The 16,670-nt window shown below is 35.1% G+C and overlaps 1 protein-coding gene across 50 annotated transcripts in view; it reads left to right on the top strand.

Annotated features, from left to right (window-relative positions):
- LOC144320501 (uncharacterized) overlaps positions 1 to 16,670 on the top strand; it is a 140,451-nt gene that overhangs the window by 2,688 nt on the left and 121,093 nt on the right. For 23 of the 50 annotated variants that reach the window (XR_013386100.1, XR_013386102.1, XR_013386101.1 and 20 more), the window contains exons 3-4: positions 447 to 576; positions 1,685 to 1,734. Coding sequence is in view for 7 of the 50 variants with exons in the window: in XM_077909138.1 (XP_077765264.1) it covers positions 4,889 to 4,918 (30 nt within the window). In the remaining 43 variants the exon portion in view is untranslated. Of the gene's footprint in view, positions 1 to 446; positions 577 to 1,684; positions 1,735 to 4,756; positions 4,919 to 13,833; positions 14,043 to 16,670 lie in introns of those variants that run through there. The other 27 variants (XR_013386109.1, XR_013386084.1, XR_013386085.1 and 24 more) reach the window with 10 other exon arrangements.

The raw sequence follows: 16,670 nt of genomic DNA, 5'->3' as shown, positions 1-16,670 counted from the left end.
CTTCTCTGCCCCATATAAAATAAAAATGCAGTCTTCTGTTCCAAATAACTTTAGAAATATTGTATTACTCCAATCCTGTTAAGTTTGCTATGATCTAGTTTGAGAGTTCATCTAACCTCTAGACTCAAAAGTAGAAAGACCTGCTCCTAAAAAAGAAAGAAAGAAAGAAAGAAAAAGAAAAAGAAAAAGTCTGACAGCTGGGACTTCATTCGAGTTTCTGAAAGTGTGCCTGAAGCACATGAGCCCTGATACATCGCAGAATATCAATACAGCCATTAAATCCAAGAGCTAAAAATTCCACATAGCAACACAGAAAAGGAATCTTCCTAGAGAATATAAGCTCCACAAATACAGGGCTTTGCTAAATTGCTCCCTGAGTTTTGCAAATAAGGCTCTCCGAACTCCAGAACTTTTTATCATCAGTGACTATCTGTCTTTTCCTTCAGGCATACCAACACACTGAGACGGTGTTACAGTCAACACATCTGTTCAACCAAGGCAAAAGCAGCAATTCAGAGACATACCTAACTAAAGGAAACTGCATTTTTATGTAATTACTCATGATTTTGTAATGGTGTAAGTTTTAATGATATCCATCTTATAGATTTATATTGCTACATGGGGTGTCATTTTGAATTATTGCTAGATTAATAAAACTGCAAGACCAGGTTTGAGTGGAAGGTTTATGAAAAGTGTTTATGACAGGATCAGTCAGGCTTCAGGCAGGATTAAACTTAAACCTTTTACGGTTTGGGATTGAATTGCTTAATGAACCAATCAGCATTTTATTTTCTGCCTTCAGCCATACATTTTTAAAAATGATTCTCAACCATTAATCATCAGTTTAGACTCCCACCAGTACTAAATGTAAACATGTGTGAATCCTAACCCCTCATGAAGGGAAAAAGATCTCAACCTTGTGTCTCAAAGGAAAAAGATCTGAGAAAAATATCAGCCTAACTCTTCGAACATGTTCATGAGATTAGAAGTATCATTTTCTCTATGACAAACTTTTAGGACCAAAAATTCAAGTTTGGTCATGAGAATGTTCATATCCACAAAGATAAAATTTGAGTTGTTGCTAATTGCTCTCTTTAAGACAGATCAAAAGCAATTAGCAGGATATTCCCTAACTGACACTTTTAGAAGTTCATTAACTCTTTCTGGCAACTGAAGTGTCCAAATGGTAGCATGGAAGAATATTTTTATTGCAAGTATTGGAGGACCTAACAAAAAAATAGTTCTTTTAAAAATAGCATATCAAGGAACTTATTAACCTCTAGAACCCAGAAGAGAGGGGGAGTAAGAATAGTTTTTAAAGATCTTTTAAAGAATAATACATGGGATATGAGAGAACTATAATATAACTTCTGACTGTCTGGATTTGAATAAACAATAGGATAAATAATGTTCTTTAATTTTTTAAATAATGTTCTTTAAAATGAGTCCTCTGCCTACAGTCACAACAAAATTGTCTTATGTGAAAATGTTTAGCCTATACCATGGTTGACCAAAGCACTCCTTAAATATTTTAAATGCAATATATAGGAAGTCCTAATTCTCAAAAGTTAAAATTTTAGAAATACAAAAACAATATCTTGTAATCAATGGGATGTTCTATTTGTAGAGCATTTTGGTTTTATAAGTGACCTTACTATACCCTATCATTTTATCTTCACAAAAGGTGAAAGAATTGAATCTCAAGATCAAGTGACATCCAATGGCCCAAAGATAGTAAGTGGCAGAACTAAGATCTGAGTATATTATCTTTGGACTATAAAATCTAGGGGTGGGAGGGTATACTATACTCAATATCCCTTACTATAAAGGGCTTACAGATTTGTTACTGGAAAAGTTATGCTAAGCTTCAGTTGCTAAGTCAGTGAATATGCTCTATCTATGTGGATCTTTAGGTATTGCAATAATGCTGGTCTTGAGATTCAAAACAATAAAATTCAGATTCTATTACTACAATTTACTACTATGGGCAACTCATTTTGCCTTTCTAAAGTTATGTTTCTGTAAATATAAGAAAGATCCATAAAATGTGCTATGAAACTAATGAGTAACTGTTAAAGATGCTAGAAAAGTACTAGAAATATTAAACCTACATTATTTGTATCTAGTTCAATCCACCTCTTCAAAAGCATATAATACCACACTTTGTTTACAACTAGTACATAAATGCTTCCAGGCATGCCAGTTTCCACACAAAAGCACCTAAGCTATTTAATTCAGTGAAAAAAAAACTACATTTTGAAATATGGTGGAATTCAATTACCATTTTTCTTTTTAAATTATCAGTATAAATGTCAGTAACATACATTCTAGGAACAAAGAATTTTCTCACTCTTTAAAATATAGTAAGAGGATCCCTGGGTGGCGCAGCGGTTTGGCGCCTACCTTTGGCCCAGGGCACGATCCTGGAGACCCAGGATCGAATCCCACATCGGGCTCCGGGTGCATGGAGCCTGCTTCTCCCTCTGCCTGTGTCTCTGCCTCTCTCTCTCTCTCTCTGTGACTATCATAAATAAAAAAATAAAATAAAATAATAAAATAAAATAAAATAAAATATAGTAAGAGATTGAAGAGAAAGTCTGGGACATTCAGAAACTTTAACAAGTTTCTCTATGGGGACATTTGTTAAATGTTAAATGTTAAATGTTAAAGCCCCCTCCTCCAAAAAGAAAACCAAACTATGAATTCAAGTTACAAAAACATGAGAACAAAACTTGAATTCAAGAATATTAGAAAGTGGAGGAACAAAAAAAAAAAGTTGTAATATCCATAGTGGAAGAAAATATTTAAGGGTTTATGTTTTATCCAGGAATTGCTGAACCACAATCATTCTCTCATTTGAACCTCACAGAATTCCTGTAGGAGTATGATTAAAGTATCTATTTCACAGCTGATGTTTCCAGAGCTAAAATGTTTTGTTTACGGCACACAGCTCAGAAGGGCAGAGTTGATATCTAACCCATTTCTATCCACCATACACTAGAAGATGTGGTTTCCTTCCCTTGCTGTCCCCATCACTCTCCCTCCAGTCTTCTATTTTTTTCTCCTATCCCAAGTTCTTTTGGTATTCTGATTTTGCACCCCATCCTTTTCTTCTGAAGAAATTGTCTTATTACTCTATTCTAGTACATATTCCCATTATATGCAAAATGTATATACCTAATATGCCCTTATTATATGCTAATATGTGTACCCAGTATACATATATACATCTAATATATCTCCAGTATCATCAACATTTTTCATACTTCTTTGCTTCATAAAAGATGAGCAGAGTGATAAATAAAAACAAGATCATCCTTGCCTCTAAATGAATATTTTCATTCCACTATGATTTGAGGGAAGAATATATGGTGACTCAACTACTCAATTCATTAAAGAATGACAAGTCCCATTCATTAAGCTATACTGTAAGCCAGAAACAGGTCCAATCCACTTGCAGGGAAAATTCACAGATACCTATTACCCACACTTGCATTCAGTTCCTCTTCCTTACCTGAAGACCTGTGACTCTGCTTGAAGCCTCTCTTCAACATCTAGACCTTATTTTAAATGCTACAACCTCAGAAAGGTCTTCCCTGACCTTGGCATTTAAAGAATTTCCCCAATTGTTTTCAACCAGAACAATGTTTATTCTCATTGTAACCTTTCAGTTTGTGATTGCTTCAAATATTTACCTCTTACACTTATTATTGCCCTATAAGAAGACAAGGATCAAATTTTTCAAAATGTTGTACAACTGACCTCTATCTATGTCCAAAATAGTTCCAACACTCCATATTGAACATCTTTTCTATTCATCAGTTTCTCCCCTCTCCTCTTTCCCTCTACTCCCTGGTTACAACCAATCTGCATTCTATCTCTACGGATCTATCCATTCTAGATATTTTATTTAATAGAATCATACAATATGTGACTTTTCTTATCTAGCTACTTTCACTTAACATTATGTGTTGGAAGTTCATCAACATTGTAGCACACTTCAGCACTTTCTTCATTTTATAATATTCCAATATATGTATGTACCACATGTTTACCCATTCAACCATTGAGGGACATTTGTGTCATTTGACTATCATGAAGGGTTATTTTTAAGTATGTTAGAGTCACATATTGAAGTATTTCCAGATTTAGTGATAGGATATCTGGATTTTGCTTTAAACACCTCAGCCAAAAAATAAATAAGATATAAGATGGATATAAGATTGGAAATGAGTACAGAGGGGTTAATTATACAATTCTTTCTATTTTTATATGGGATTAAACAACTCCATAATTAAAAGTTTTTTAAAGATTGAAAAATAGGGCAGCCCCAGTGGCTCAGCGGTTTAGCACCGCCTTCAGCCCAGGGTGTGATCCTGGAGACCCGATCGAGTTCCGAGTTCCGAGTTCCGCGTCGGGTTCCCTGCATGGAGCCTGCTGCTTCTCCCTCTGCCTGTGTCTCTACCTCTCTCTCTCTCTCTCTCTCTCTCTCTCCCTGTCTCTCACGAATAAATAAATAAAATCTAAAAAAAAAAAAAAAACTATAAAAAAAGATTGAAAAATGGAATATCTGAATTACTCGTTTTTATGATTTATATTCTAGTATGCCTCTCATCCTCATTCCCTTCAAAAAATGTCATATGCAGAATGAATGCCACAGCTGGCTAGTGAAAGACAATAGTTTAGAAAGTTTATAAAATACTGACTAGAGTCTGTTGGAGAATACAATTAAGAGCAAATTTTCCTCTCCACCCAGAAAATCTCTCCAGAAAAGTAGAAGAGAAAGAAAAATTTTTGTTGGGATATAACAACGAGGAGCAGGCAAGAAATAGCATACTTTCAAAACAGTCAGTTGATTTCAAACCTCTCTGCACTAACTCATCACTCCATGAACCCTCTCATCAAACTACAACAGAATGTAAGACACTGAATTAAAATAGCTCCTTTCCACATCAGCTTCATAAGGAATGTCTAATATTCAAACCAACAAAGGTTTTACTTTTAGAAGATTTACTCCATGTTTCCATAATGCTTACAGGAATAAAGGCTGCCCAAATATAGGAAATCAGCTACTGGGGCCCAGAAATTAAGCACCAGAAGTTAATTCCAGAGAAATCTTTGAGCAGCACACTCTATAGAAAGTTCCAGTTCTTCAAATTCTTAGTGCTAAGAAAACATAGCAGAGAAAACTTCATAACATTGGATTTGGCAATGATTAATCTTGAGTGCAACACCCAAAAGCACAAGAAACAAAATAGATAAATTAGACTTTATCAAAATTAATTTTTGTGCCTCAAATGGACACTATCAAGGGAGTGGAAAGGCAACCACTCCTTTGATTAACACATGAAAAGATGCTTAACATTGCTAATCATTAGGGCACTGAAAAATCAAATCAAATAACATACATTAAAATGGCTATTGTCAAAAAAGAAAACAAGTGTTGGTGAGAATGTAGAGAAATTAGAACCCTCTGATTGTTGGTGGGAACATAAAACAGTAAAGCCACTGTGAAAAATAGTACTGAGGTTCCTCAAAAAGTAAACAAACAAACCTAGAATTACCATATAATCCATCAATTTCATTCTGGGAATATATCTTAAAGAATTAAAGTAAGGTCTCAGACGTATTTGTATACTAGTGTTCATAGAAACATTATTCACAAAAACCAAGAAGTGGAAACAACCCCATGTCCATCAACAGATGGATAAAGAAAACATGATATATACATACAATGGAATATTATTTGGTCTTAAAAATGAAGTTGACATCTGCTAAAACATGAACCTTGAAGATGCTATGCTAAGTTACAAGGTTATAGAAGAGTCAAAATCATAGAGACAAAGTAGAATAGTGGTTACCAGAGGCTGAAAAGAGAGGGAAATGGGGAGTTACTGTTTAATGGGTACAGACTTGGGATGCCTGGGTGGCTCAGTGGTGGAGTGTCTGCCTTCAGCTCAGGTTGTGATCCTGGGGTCTGGGATAGAGTTCTGCATCAAGCTCCCCATAGGGAGCCTGCATCTCCCTCTGCCTAGGTCTCTACCTCTCTCTCATGAATAAATAACTAAAATCTTTTTTAAAAATGGATACAGAGTTTTAGTTTAGGATGACAAAAGTGTTCTAGAGATAAATAGTTGTGATGGGTGCACAATGTGAACGTACTGAATCTGATAAGAGGTTAATATCCAAAATATATTAAAAACTCCTACAACTTAACAAAAAAGTCTGATTAAAGAAGTAGACAGAGGATCTGAATAGACATTTTTCCAAAGACATACACAGATAGACAATAGGTACATGAAAAGATGTTCAACATCACTAATCAGGAAAATGCAAATCAAAACTACAGTGAGATATCACCTTACACCTATTATGATAGCTATTATCAAAAAGACAAGAACTAATGTGTTGGCAAGGATGTTGAGAAAGGGGGAAATGCTCATGCACTGTTGGTTGGAATGTAAATTGGTACAGTCACAGTAGAAAACCATATGGAAATTTCTCAAAAAAGAAAAACTAGAACAACTAATTGATCCAGCAATTCTACTGCTCAGGTTTTAGCTGAAGAAAATAAAACTGCTAAAAAGAAAAGATATATGAAAAGATATATTCACCCCTATGTTCACTGCAGCATTATTCACAACAGCCAAGATGTGCAATCTAAGTGTCCACTGATGAAGATGTCACACACACACACACACACACACACACACATTAGCCATTAAAAAATAAAAAATAAAAACTTCACCATTTCTAACAACATGGATGGATCTTGAGGATATTATGCTAAATGAAATAAGTCAGAGAAAGGCTAATACTATAGGGTCTTCACTTATGTCAAATATAACAAGACCAAAACTCATAGATACAGAAAACAGAATATTGTTTGCCAGGGGTTAAGGGAGTTTTTTTTTTTTTGGGGGGGGGGGGTGATGAAATGAGTGAGGAGGAATCGAGAGGTACAAACTTCCAGTTATAAAATAAGTCATAGGGATATAATGTACAGCATGGTGACTACAATCAGTATTGTATTGCATACTTCAAAGTTGCTAAGAGTAAATCATAAAAGCTCTCATTGAAAGAAAAAATTTTTGTAACTACATATGATAAAAGATAATAATTAGACTTATTGTGGTAATAATCATTTCCCAATGTATACAAATGTCAAATCATCATGTTACAACATTAATTTCAGGTGTACATGTCAATTATACTTCAATAAAACTGGTTAAAATGGTAAATATCATATTTTGCCACATTAAATTTTTTTAAGTTATTAGCACTAGACCTTAGTAGCCCACATTAGATACCCAAATTTCATTCCCATTCATGCTCAGGGCCAACAAAAGCGGTAGCAAGCTAACCTCTTAGATTCATGTGGCTTAAATACAGGCTCTTAATGATTACTGGACACCACTCAGTCTTATATTGGCTCTGGATTTGGTTATTAGGTTAGTTTTTGCTCTGGCTTTACATTTCAGAGGCCCAATCTATCACTTCACCCTGGGTAGATGAACAAACAAGGAATGAGAATTCTAAAAGTATACCATCTCCGTTGGGTAAAGATGAAATCATTGTAAATTCAACAGTTCAAAAAATGTAATCAAAGAGGACAATTCTTAGACCTCAAAAGCACTATCTCTCTGGAGGCATGTCAACTAAGAAATCAAGGAAAACTAGTAAGATATAAAAATGGACTTCATTCCTACTATCATAGCAGGAACTACAGTATCATGAAAAAGGAAAGGTTAAGAAAGAGGTGGGTTGATAAAACTAGAGGAAGAAAGATTCTTAGAATAAAGGAAAGGTGTGCCTTGGTGGCTCAGTCAGTTAAGTGTCTGCTTATGGCTTAGGTCATGATCCAGGGTTCTGGGATCAAGCCCTGCATTGGACTCCCTGCTTAGCTGGGAGCCTCCTTCTTCCCTCTCTCTGCCTCTTTCTTCTGCATGTGTTCACTCTCTTTCAAATAAATAAATAAATAAATAAATAAATAAATAAATAAATTTAAAAAATCTATCTTGAAAATAGAATAAAGGAGTCTAGACACATGCTAAAGGAAAAGTAATATAGACCAGAATAAGCAGATGTAAAACATGAAAAAAAGATCCACCAGCCCATCTTGAGAGAGGCTATCAGTTGTTTCCAGATCAGAGATGGTATGTATCTAGGGCCCAAAGACATTTATCAAAGGGTGAGAAGTAGAAGGTCAGCAAACAGATTAGTCACATAAGGCTCCAAGTTTCTGAGAGCTACAAGAATAAATTACATAAAATATAAACTAATTTAAAAGAAGAACACTGAAAGGATCAGTATACAATTTAAGAACCACAAGATAGGTTTTCAGATAACAGGAGCTTCTTGGAGAATGTACATGAGCTCAGGAATTTAGAAGTCTAAATTCTATTTGGACAGCCAAATAGAATAAAAGATTAAGTTAAAGTATGACTTAGATGTTGATCTGATGAGAGACCATCTTTTGATGTGATTGTCCAACTCAGGATAGTGAGGTTTGTTCCAATAATAGATGCTTTTGGCCGACACACAACCTTTTAATTTCATCTTTTACTATGAGAGACCCCAGAAATAAAATCTAATGTTTTTAAAAGACAGAGGAAGAGGGCAACAAAAGAAGAGGACCTGGCTTTTCCAACACACACAAAAAAAGGCGGAGACTAAGAAAAAATGCCAACATGGAAGAATTCATCCCAAATGAAAAAATAAGATAATGTCATGGTCATGCTCAGAGATCTAAGCAAAATAGATATAAGTAATACTCCTGATAGAGAATTTAAAGGAACAATCATAAAGATACTCACTGGGCTTGAGAAAAGAATAGAAAACATCAGTGAGACCCTTATCACCAGAGGAAAAAGTTAAAGAATCCATCAGAGATGAAGATGTAATAAATAAGATTGGAAACAGGCTTGATGCAATGAGCAGCAGGCTGGAAGAAGCAGAGGAATGACTTAGTGACCAGAAGATAAAATAATATAAAATAATGAAGCTAAACAAAAGAGAGAAAGAATTCCCCAACACAAGAATTGACTTTGGGAACTCAGTGACTCCATCAAACATAATAACATCCGTATTACAGAAGTCCTAGAAGAAGAGAGAGAAAAGGGGGAAGAAAATTTATTTCAAAAAGTAATAGCTGAAAATTTCCCTAATCTGGGAAAGAAGACAGACATCCAGATCCAGGAGGCATAGGGAACTCCCATCAAAATCAACAAAAACAGCCCAACATCAAGACATCCTAAATTTACAAAGCATAGTGATAAAGAAAAATCTTCAAAGTGGCAAGACAAAAGTCCTTAACTTATAAGGGAAAACTCATAAGAATAGCTGGAGATTTCTCAACAGAATCTTGTTAAGCCAGAAAAAAAGTGGCATGATATATTCAATGTGCTGAATGGGAAAAATCTGCAACCAAGAATACTCCATCCAGCAAGGCTATCATTCAGAATAGGAAGAGATAGAGTTTTCCAGATAAAAACTAAAGGAGTTCATGTCCACTAAACCAGACCTGAAAGAAATATTTAAGAGGACTCATTGAGCACTAAGGTGAGACCAAAAGTGACAAAGACAACAAAGAATCAGAGAAAATCTCCAGAAATAAAACATTGCCATAAAAATGGCAATAAATATATATATCAATAAGTACTTCGAATGTAAATGGACTAAGCATTCTAATCAAAACACTTAGGGTATCAGAATGGATTAAAAAACAAGGCCCATCTAAATGCTGCCTACAAGAGAATCATTTTAGATCTAAAGACAGCAGTAGATTGAAAGTGAAAGGATAAAGGAACATTTATTATGTAAATGGATGTCAAAAGAAAGCCAGAGTATCAATACTTAGACAAACTAGATTTTAAAGCAAAGACTGTAACAAGAACCAAAGAAAGGTGCTACATAATAATAAAGAGGGCAATCCAAAAAGAAGGTATAAATATTGGAAATATTTACAATTAAAATATTACAATTACAACACGAAAGCACCCAAATGTATAAAACAATAACAAAGGAACTAATTGATAATAATACAAGAATAGTAGGGGCTTAACACCCTGTTTACATAAATGGACAGATCATCTACACAGAAAGTAAACAAGGAAATAAGGACTTTGACACACTGGACTAAATGGACTTAACAGATATATTCAGAGCACTCCATCCTAAAACAGCAAAACACACATTCCTTCAAGTGCACATGGAATATTCTCCAGAATAGATCATATATTAGGCCACAAAATAAGTCTTAACAACTACAAAAAGACTGAAGTCCTACCATGTACCTTTTTTGACCACAACGCTATGAAACTAGAAGTCAGCCATAAGAAAAAATCTGGAAAGACCACAAATATATGGATGTTAAATAACATGCTACTAAACAATGAATTAGTCAACCAGGAAATCAAGGAAGAAATGAAAAAAGTACATGGAGACAAATGAAAATGGAATTGTTTGCAACCTTTGAGATGCAGCAAAAGTGATCCTAACAGGCAATACATACCATACAGGCTTACCTCAAGAAGCAAGAAAAGTATCAAATGGTCTAACCTCACACCTAAAGGAGCTAGAAAAACAACAAGCAAAGCCAAAAACCAGCAGAAAGAAGAAAACAATAAAGATTAAATTTAAAGCAGAAATAAATGATACAGAAACAAACAGAACAGATTACCAGGACCTGGTTCTTTGAAAAAATTATTGATAAATATATACCCAGACTTATAAAAAAGAAAAAAAAAGGACCTAAATAAACAAAATCACAGGGGTGCCTGGGTAGGTTTTGTTGGTTGAGCATCTGACTCTGTTTTGGCTCAGGTCGTGATCTCATGGATTGTGAGATCACATTCTCTCACTCTCAAATAAGTAAATCTCTAAAAAAAATAAAAATCACAAATGAGAGAGGAGAAATAGCAACCAATACTACAGAAATTCAAACATTGAGAGTATTCTGAAAAACTATATGCCAACATATTAGACAATCTGGAAGAAGTGGCTAAATTCCTACAAACAATACAAACTACCAAAACTGAAACAGGTAGAAATAGAAAACTTAAACAGGCCAAATTACCAGCAAAGAAATTGAATCAGTAATCAAAAGTCTCCCAAAAATCTAGGACAGACAGGTTCACACATAAATTCTATCAAAAATTTAAAGAGGTTAAATACCTATTCTTCTCAAACTATTCCAAAAAAAAAAAAAAAAACCAGAAAAGGAAGGGAAATTTCCAAAATTTAAAATTAGCAATAAGGTTTCAAATAGGAGATGAGAAGTGACAAAAACAGACCCCTCTGGCCCCATAGCCACACCACACACCAAATGTAAAAGCCAGTTAGAAATAATTCCCTGGATGGATATTGTTTTCCCTCATTTGAGTTTAAGTTCATAGATCCTGGATTCTTAAAAACTGGAACTGACACCTAATGCAGGGAAAAAAAAAAAATTTCTCCCTGCCTACCTTCTATTCCTTATATTCCAAGTGAGTTTAGTAGTAAAATAGGTTGAACTATGTGAGAAGCTAGCTAGAATTTTTGAGGCTAGGTATTTTGTTTTCTGTGTATTTTGTTTTTTTATTTTATGGGAGAAGAAGAGCACCATCATATAAGTGGGTAGCTTCTGACTCATCCCTATCATGAACTAGGGCCCCAAAATCCCTATGCATGGGTTAAGGAATAGTGGATAAATTATGGGCAAAAGGGCATACTAACATAAGCCAAGAAACATAGAAGAAAGGTGTGGGCCTCTGAACCTCCTATCATCACATATTGAGACATGTTGGCATCTGGGCCCAGGTTCTACATCCCAGTGAAGGGACTGCTCTTTCCTTGCCCAGAAATTCTTGTCAATGGAACACAGAGGCTGCTTGGTACCAAGCAGTCTGAATTTGTAGGGCCAGCTACATACAGGAGTTCACTGGGAATACCTACTACTTGGCAGATAGAGTCCCTGGGCCCTATATCAATCTCACCTGTCACAAAGAAACAATATAGTTTCATGGGAAGCAAAGTTGGGTGTAAGCTTTCTTATGAGAAGAAGAGGGCCCAGTCCCAGATAACTAGTGTTTCCAAGCAATTCTGCTCATTGAGCCACATAGATGAGGTAATCTTGTGATTCCACTGAATCTCTGATCTCTTTAGAAGTGACACATGAGACAGAATGATTCCTCTTCTGAGGCTCTGAAAAAGCTACACCAAATCAAGATGGTTTGGGGTATAGCTGCTAAGATACCCCTTCTCATCTTCCCATGCAAACCCCTCAGCTAGGACTGATCAACTAAGAAATTGGAAAGCATCAATCTTTAATTTCTTTGGAATTCTAATCCACATCAGCAAGAAAAGTTGATTTTTCCATTTTAAATTTAGCTTTCTCGTACTTCAATTTGCAATTTTGCTGGCATATTATAGAATAACTCCCTTGTCCATTTCTTTCTAAATGTCTGAGCAAGCCTTAGACAGTGCTAGCACTTAGCCATTGATTAAAACATTTTGATTAAAATTATTTTCATGTGCATTAGAGAATCCAAATTTTTTTTTAGAATTAACTGAAAAAATTATAGTCAGTTGTCCCACTTTTTAAACTCAAAGGAGAATTTTGAACACTAATGGCTAAATACAGACATAAGCTCTGTATTTATGAGATCTTCAGCCCCCATTACAGTAAGAGACTTGCTAGTTAGATCCTAACCAGAAATAGTTCATCATGTGCCAATTAGGCTGGAAAGATAGTAGTGTAGGCTAGAAGAGAAAGAAAGATTAGTAAAATATTTTGGCTGCCAGAATGCAGCTAGATTTCTCTAGCATCAAAATGTTCATGATTTCTAAATCGGCACTAGATAAAAATAAATTATCTATGAATTGTCTAATAGTCCTGACTGAATTTCAAAGTCAAATATAAGATTATCCACAATTTCCCTTTCCTTATTTAAAATATGTAACACTCCTTAAAAATACATCTGATTAAATCATGTAAGAAACACACGTAAACACACCAAATGTGTTTGTGTGTGTATGTGCCTACGTTAATTAGAAGATTAGAGATACCAATGTTTTCACAAATATGGGGGGGGAAATAAGAACTGTGCTATAACCATAAAAATGTGTTAGGTTAAAAAAATATTAATCCTTTTAAAAAATATACAAGGTTTATACTTAGCTATGATTATTCACATTTAAGTATTCATTTTAAGTTCAGTGTGATTATTGTAATAAATACATTTTATTTCTTGCAGTTTAACTAGAAAAATTAAGACTAAGGTCTTATAAAATTAAATTGATAGACTACTACATTCTCATTACTAGGAAATGCCAGTACACTGTTAGACTTTCTTATAAAAAGAAAAAGTATTTGTTTTTCATTTTTAAGTAACAATATGAAGAACAAAGAGATAATCTAACACATTTTCACTAAGAAGTTTTGGTAAAAGCCTCAAATTGTCAGAGACTATTACCACAAATGGGGCCTGGCATTTCAAAGAAAGAAAGGATTTAATTTGATTTCGAAAGATAAATTGAAATAGAAACCATGGAGATGGAAATCTTGTAATCTTACTGAAACAGAGGAAGGTTCTTCATAGTAATTATTTTCATTTTTAATGTACTGCATTTTGAAAAGAAAGCATTATCTGTATACCTAACAAGTGAGAGAAGGGGAATCAGCACGCAGGTTTGAAAAATGTTGCAGAAGTTCACTTAAGCTATTTCGAAAACTGGAAGATATGTTTTCTTTGAGGTCCCTAAAAATGTAATTCTAAAGAGTAGGTTTAAATTAAAAATGCCAGGTTTATAACAGACCTAATTCATCCAAAATTTTCTTCCTTTCTCCTTTAGTGACACTTGTGGGACATTTTTCTTTAAGACCAACCAACTCCACTGGGATGCTACAATCACAGTCAAAAGCCAGGGGCAGCCTGGGTGGCTGAGCAGTTTAGCGCAGCATTCAGTCCAGGGCCTGATCCTGGAGACCCAGGATAGAGTCCCATGTCCGGCTCCCTGCATGGAGCCTGCTTCTCCCTCTGCCTATGTCTCTGCCTCTCTATCTCTTCTCATGAATAAACAAATAAAATCTTAAAAAAAAAAAAAAAAGCCAGGGTTACGCTCTGGTGTGACTGCTCCTCTAACTTGAAGGTGAGGCACATTAAGTGAATCTTTCCCCCAAACCTTCAGCAAGTCCATTTTGGAAGAGGTCTAGAGAGAAAAATCAAAGAAATCATTGTCCAAAAGAAACATGAGGAGGAAAATACAAATAGGGTATTAGTTTGGGAAAAGGATAAATTCATTTGTGAGTCTAACATCAAAAGATTAAAAAATGAATTCATTACTTTCAGATTCCCAAAATACCAACTTTTGAGATGCACCTAAAAGGGAGCCAACCACCACTCTTATGCCCTAAGCACAGGAAAGCAATTGGAGTTGAAAAATTGTAGTCATTACTTTTCAACTGTTTTAAAATAATACAACTGTCTTTAGACATTAAATATTCAAGTCACCATCTTTAAATTTTTCCTTCTTCTACCCACTTGAAAATTATGATGTAGCAAGAAACAGATAGAACATCCCAATATTAATAAGAGACAATGAGCAAGTCATTTAAAAGGGAAAGGACGTGGTTATATCAAAGTCATACCCTGTGCTATACTCTATCATGTCTTAAAATTAGAGAACCAAATAATATCTAGATTTCATAGTGGTTAGTGAGTTTGAAACGGTTAAACAGTAAGACATAACAAGTACAACAGCATCCAGGAGATGACACAGGCACATGAGCGAGGAACACAGTCACAGAAGAGGCATGTAGAAGCATACAAGAGAGGAAAGGATAAATAGTAAGGATACCAAGAAGTTGATGAGCATAACATCAAGACAAATAGGGAACATCCCATAGCACCATAGAGTATGATCCATATTCTATGTCCACAGTGTAAAAGATGAAGTAGGGAGCAGGCTTTAATAGCTACAATTTGATGAATGAATGCCTACTGCATGCCAGACATTATCCTAAGCATTTTATATACATTTCATTTGATCCTCAAAACTACTCTGCAACCCAGACATTAGTAGCTCATTTTATAAAGAGACTGAAATTTGAACTTCTTAAGGAATTTCTATCAAATAGTGCTAGCACCAGGGCACCTGGGTGGCTCAGTGGTTGAGCATCTGCTTTTGGCTCAAGTGGTGATCCCAGGGTCCTGGGATTGAGTCTTGTATCAGGCTCCCCACAAGGAGCCTGCTTCTCCCTCTGCCTATGTCTCTGCCTCTCTCTCATGTGTCTCTCATGAATAAAATCTTTAAAAAAATTAGTGCTACCACCATGTGATTCTGACTTCACTGGATTTTCCCAGGATATCATGTCCTTTTTTTTTTTTAAGATTTATTTTTATCTATTTTTTTAAAAGATTTTATTTATTTATTCATGATAGACAGAGAGAGAGAGAGATTATTCATGATAGACACAGAGAGAGAGAGGGAGAGAGAGAGAGAGAGAGAGAGAGAGAAGCAGAGACACAGGCAGAGGGAGAAGCAGGTTCCCTGCAGGGAGCCCAACGTGGGACTCAATCCCAGGACTCCAGGATCACACCCTGGGCCAAAGGCAGGCGCTTAAACCGCTGAGCCACCCAGGCTGCCCGGATTTATTTATTTTTAGAGGAGCAAGAGACAGTGTGTACAAGCAGGGGGAAGGGCAGAAGGAGAGGAAAGAGAATCTCAAGAAGACTCCCCACTGAGCCTACGGCCCAGTGTAAGGCTTGACCCCATGACCATAAGATCATGACTTGAGCCACAATCAAAATCAGAGGCTTAAGCAGGGGAGCCACCAGTGCCCCAGGATATTATGCTACTTTTTAAAGGCTAGCACTATGGTAGCATTTTGCCATGTGTAGTTATACTACATGTTAGATTTCCACAGTTTAAGATTCACTAAGTATATTTCTCCTGTTGAATAAGTCGGGTACCATTGCAAAATGAAAATCTGTTTTGAGAATTTTTAAAAATTATTGTTTCCAAGCAAAGAAAAATCCCTCCTAAGAAGTATTTTAGAAGCATAACATGGAGAGAATAAATTTTTCTACTCTTTTTAATAGGGCTTAAAGAAGCCTGAAGTAGCTTTCCTGTTGCTTCTCTTTCCTCTACCCTCCACAACACTTTTAGTGGCCAAAATAAGAAATAAGACATCAGGGAATAGAAAAGATGCCTATTTTTCATTATAGTTATTCAGAAATTTTTCTAAACAAAACATAGTAAATAATCCACATCGAGAAAACAAGCATTTCCTATTATTTAGTAGAAAAAAACTTAAAAACAAGTTTCTCACCAAAATTTTTTAAAAAGTTAAATTGGTTTATTTACTTGATTTATTGACAAACAAGGACTCTTTCAGTTAGGTTAATGGCAAACATGTTTGTTAGGCTTATAATTCTGTTCATAATAGGTAAAATTACAGAGTCCATAATATGGTCAAATCATTTTCTCAAAAATGTAGTAATGGCAAAAGTGTATTGAAATTAATAGATCCCAATCCTTTCTTAATGCATGTAACAAACAAGATACCATTACATAAATTGATAAGTTATATTTGGAAAACCATCCAGAAATTGAGAAAAATGAATAGTCATAATGACTGAATAACAAATACTTTTGTCAGTTGAGGTTTTCTCCATCCCTCTCAATTC

Source organism: Canis aureus, chromosome 9 (genome assembly GCF_053574225.1).
Source record: "Canis aureus isolate CA01 chromosome 9, VMU_Caureus_v.1.0, whole genome shotgun sequence".
Taxonomy (NCBI): domain Eukaryota; kingdom Metazoa; phylum Chordata; class Mammalia; order Carnivora; family Canidae; genus Canis; species Canis aureus.
The sequence above is the reverse complement of the archived record's forward strand: the minus strand, read 5'-3'. Positions and strand labels throughout refer to the sequence as shown.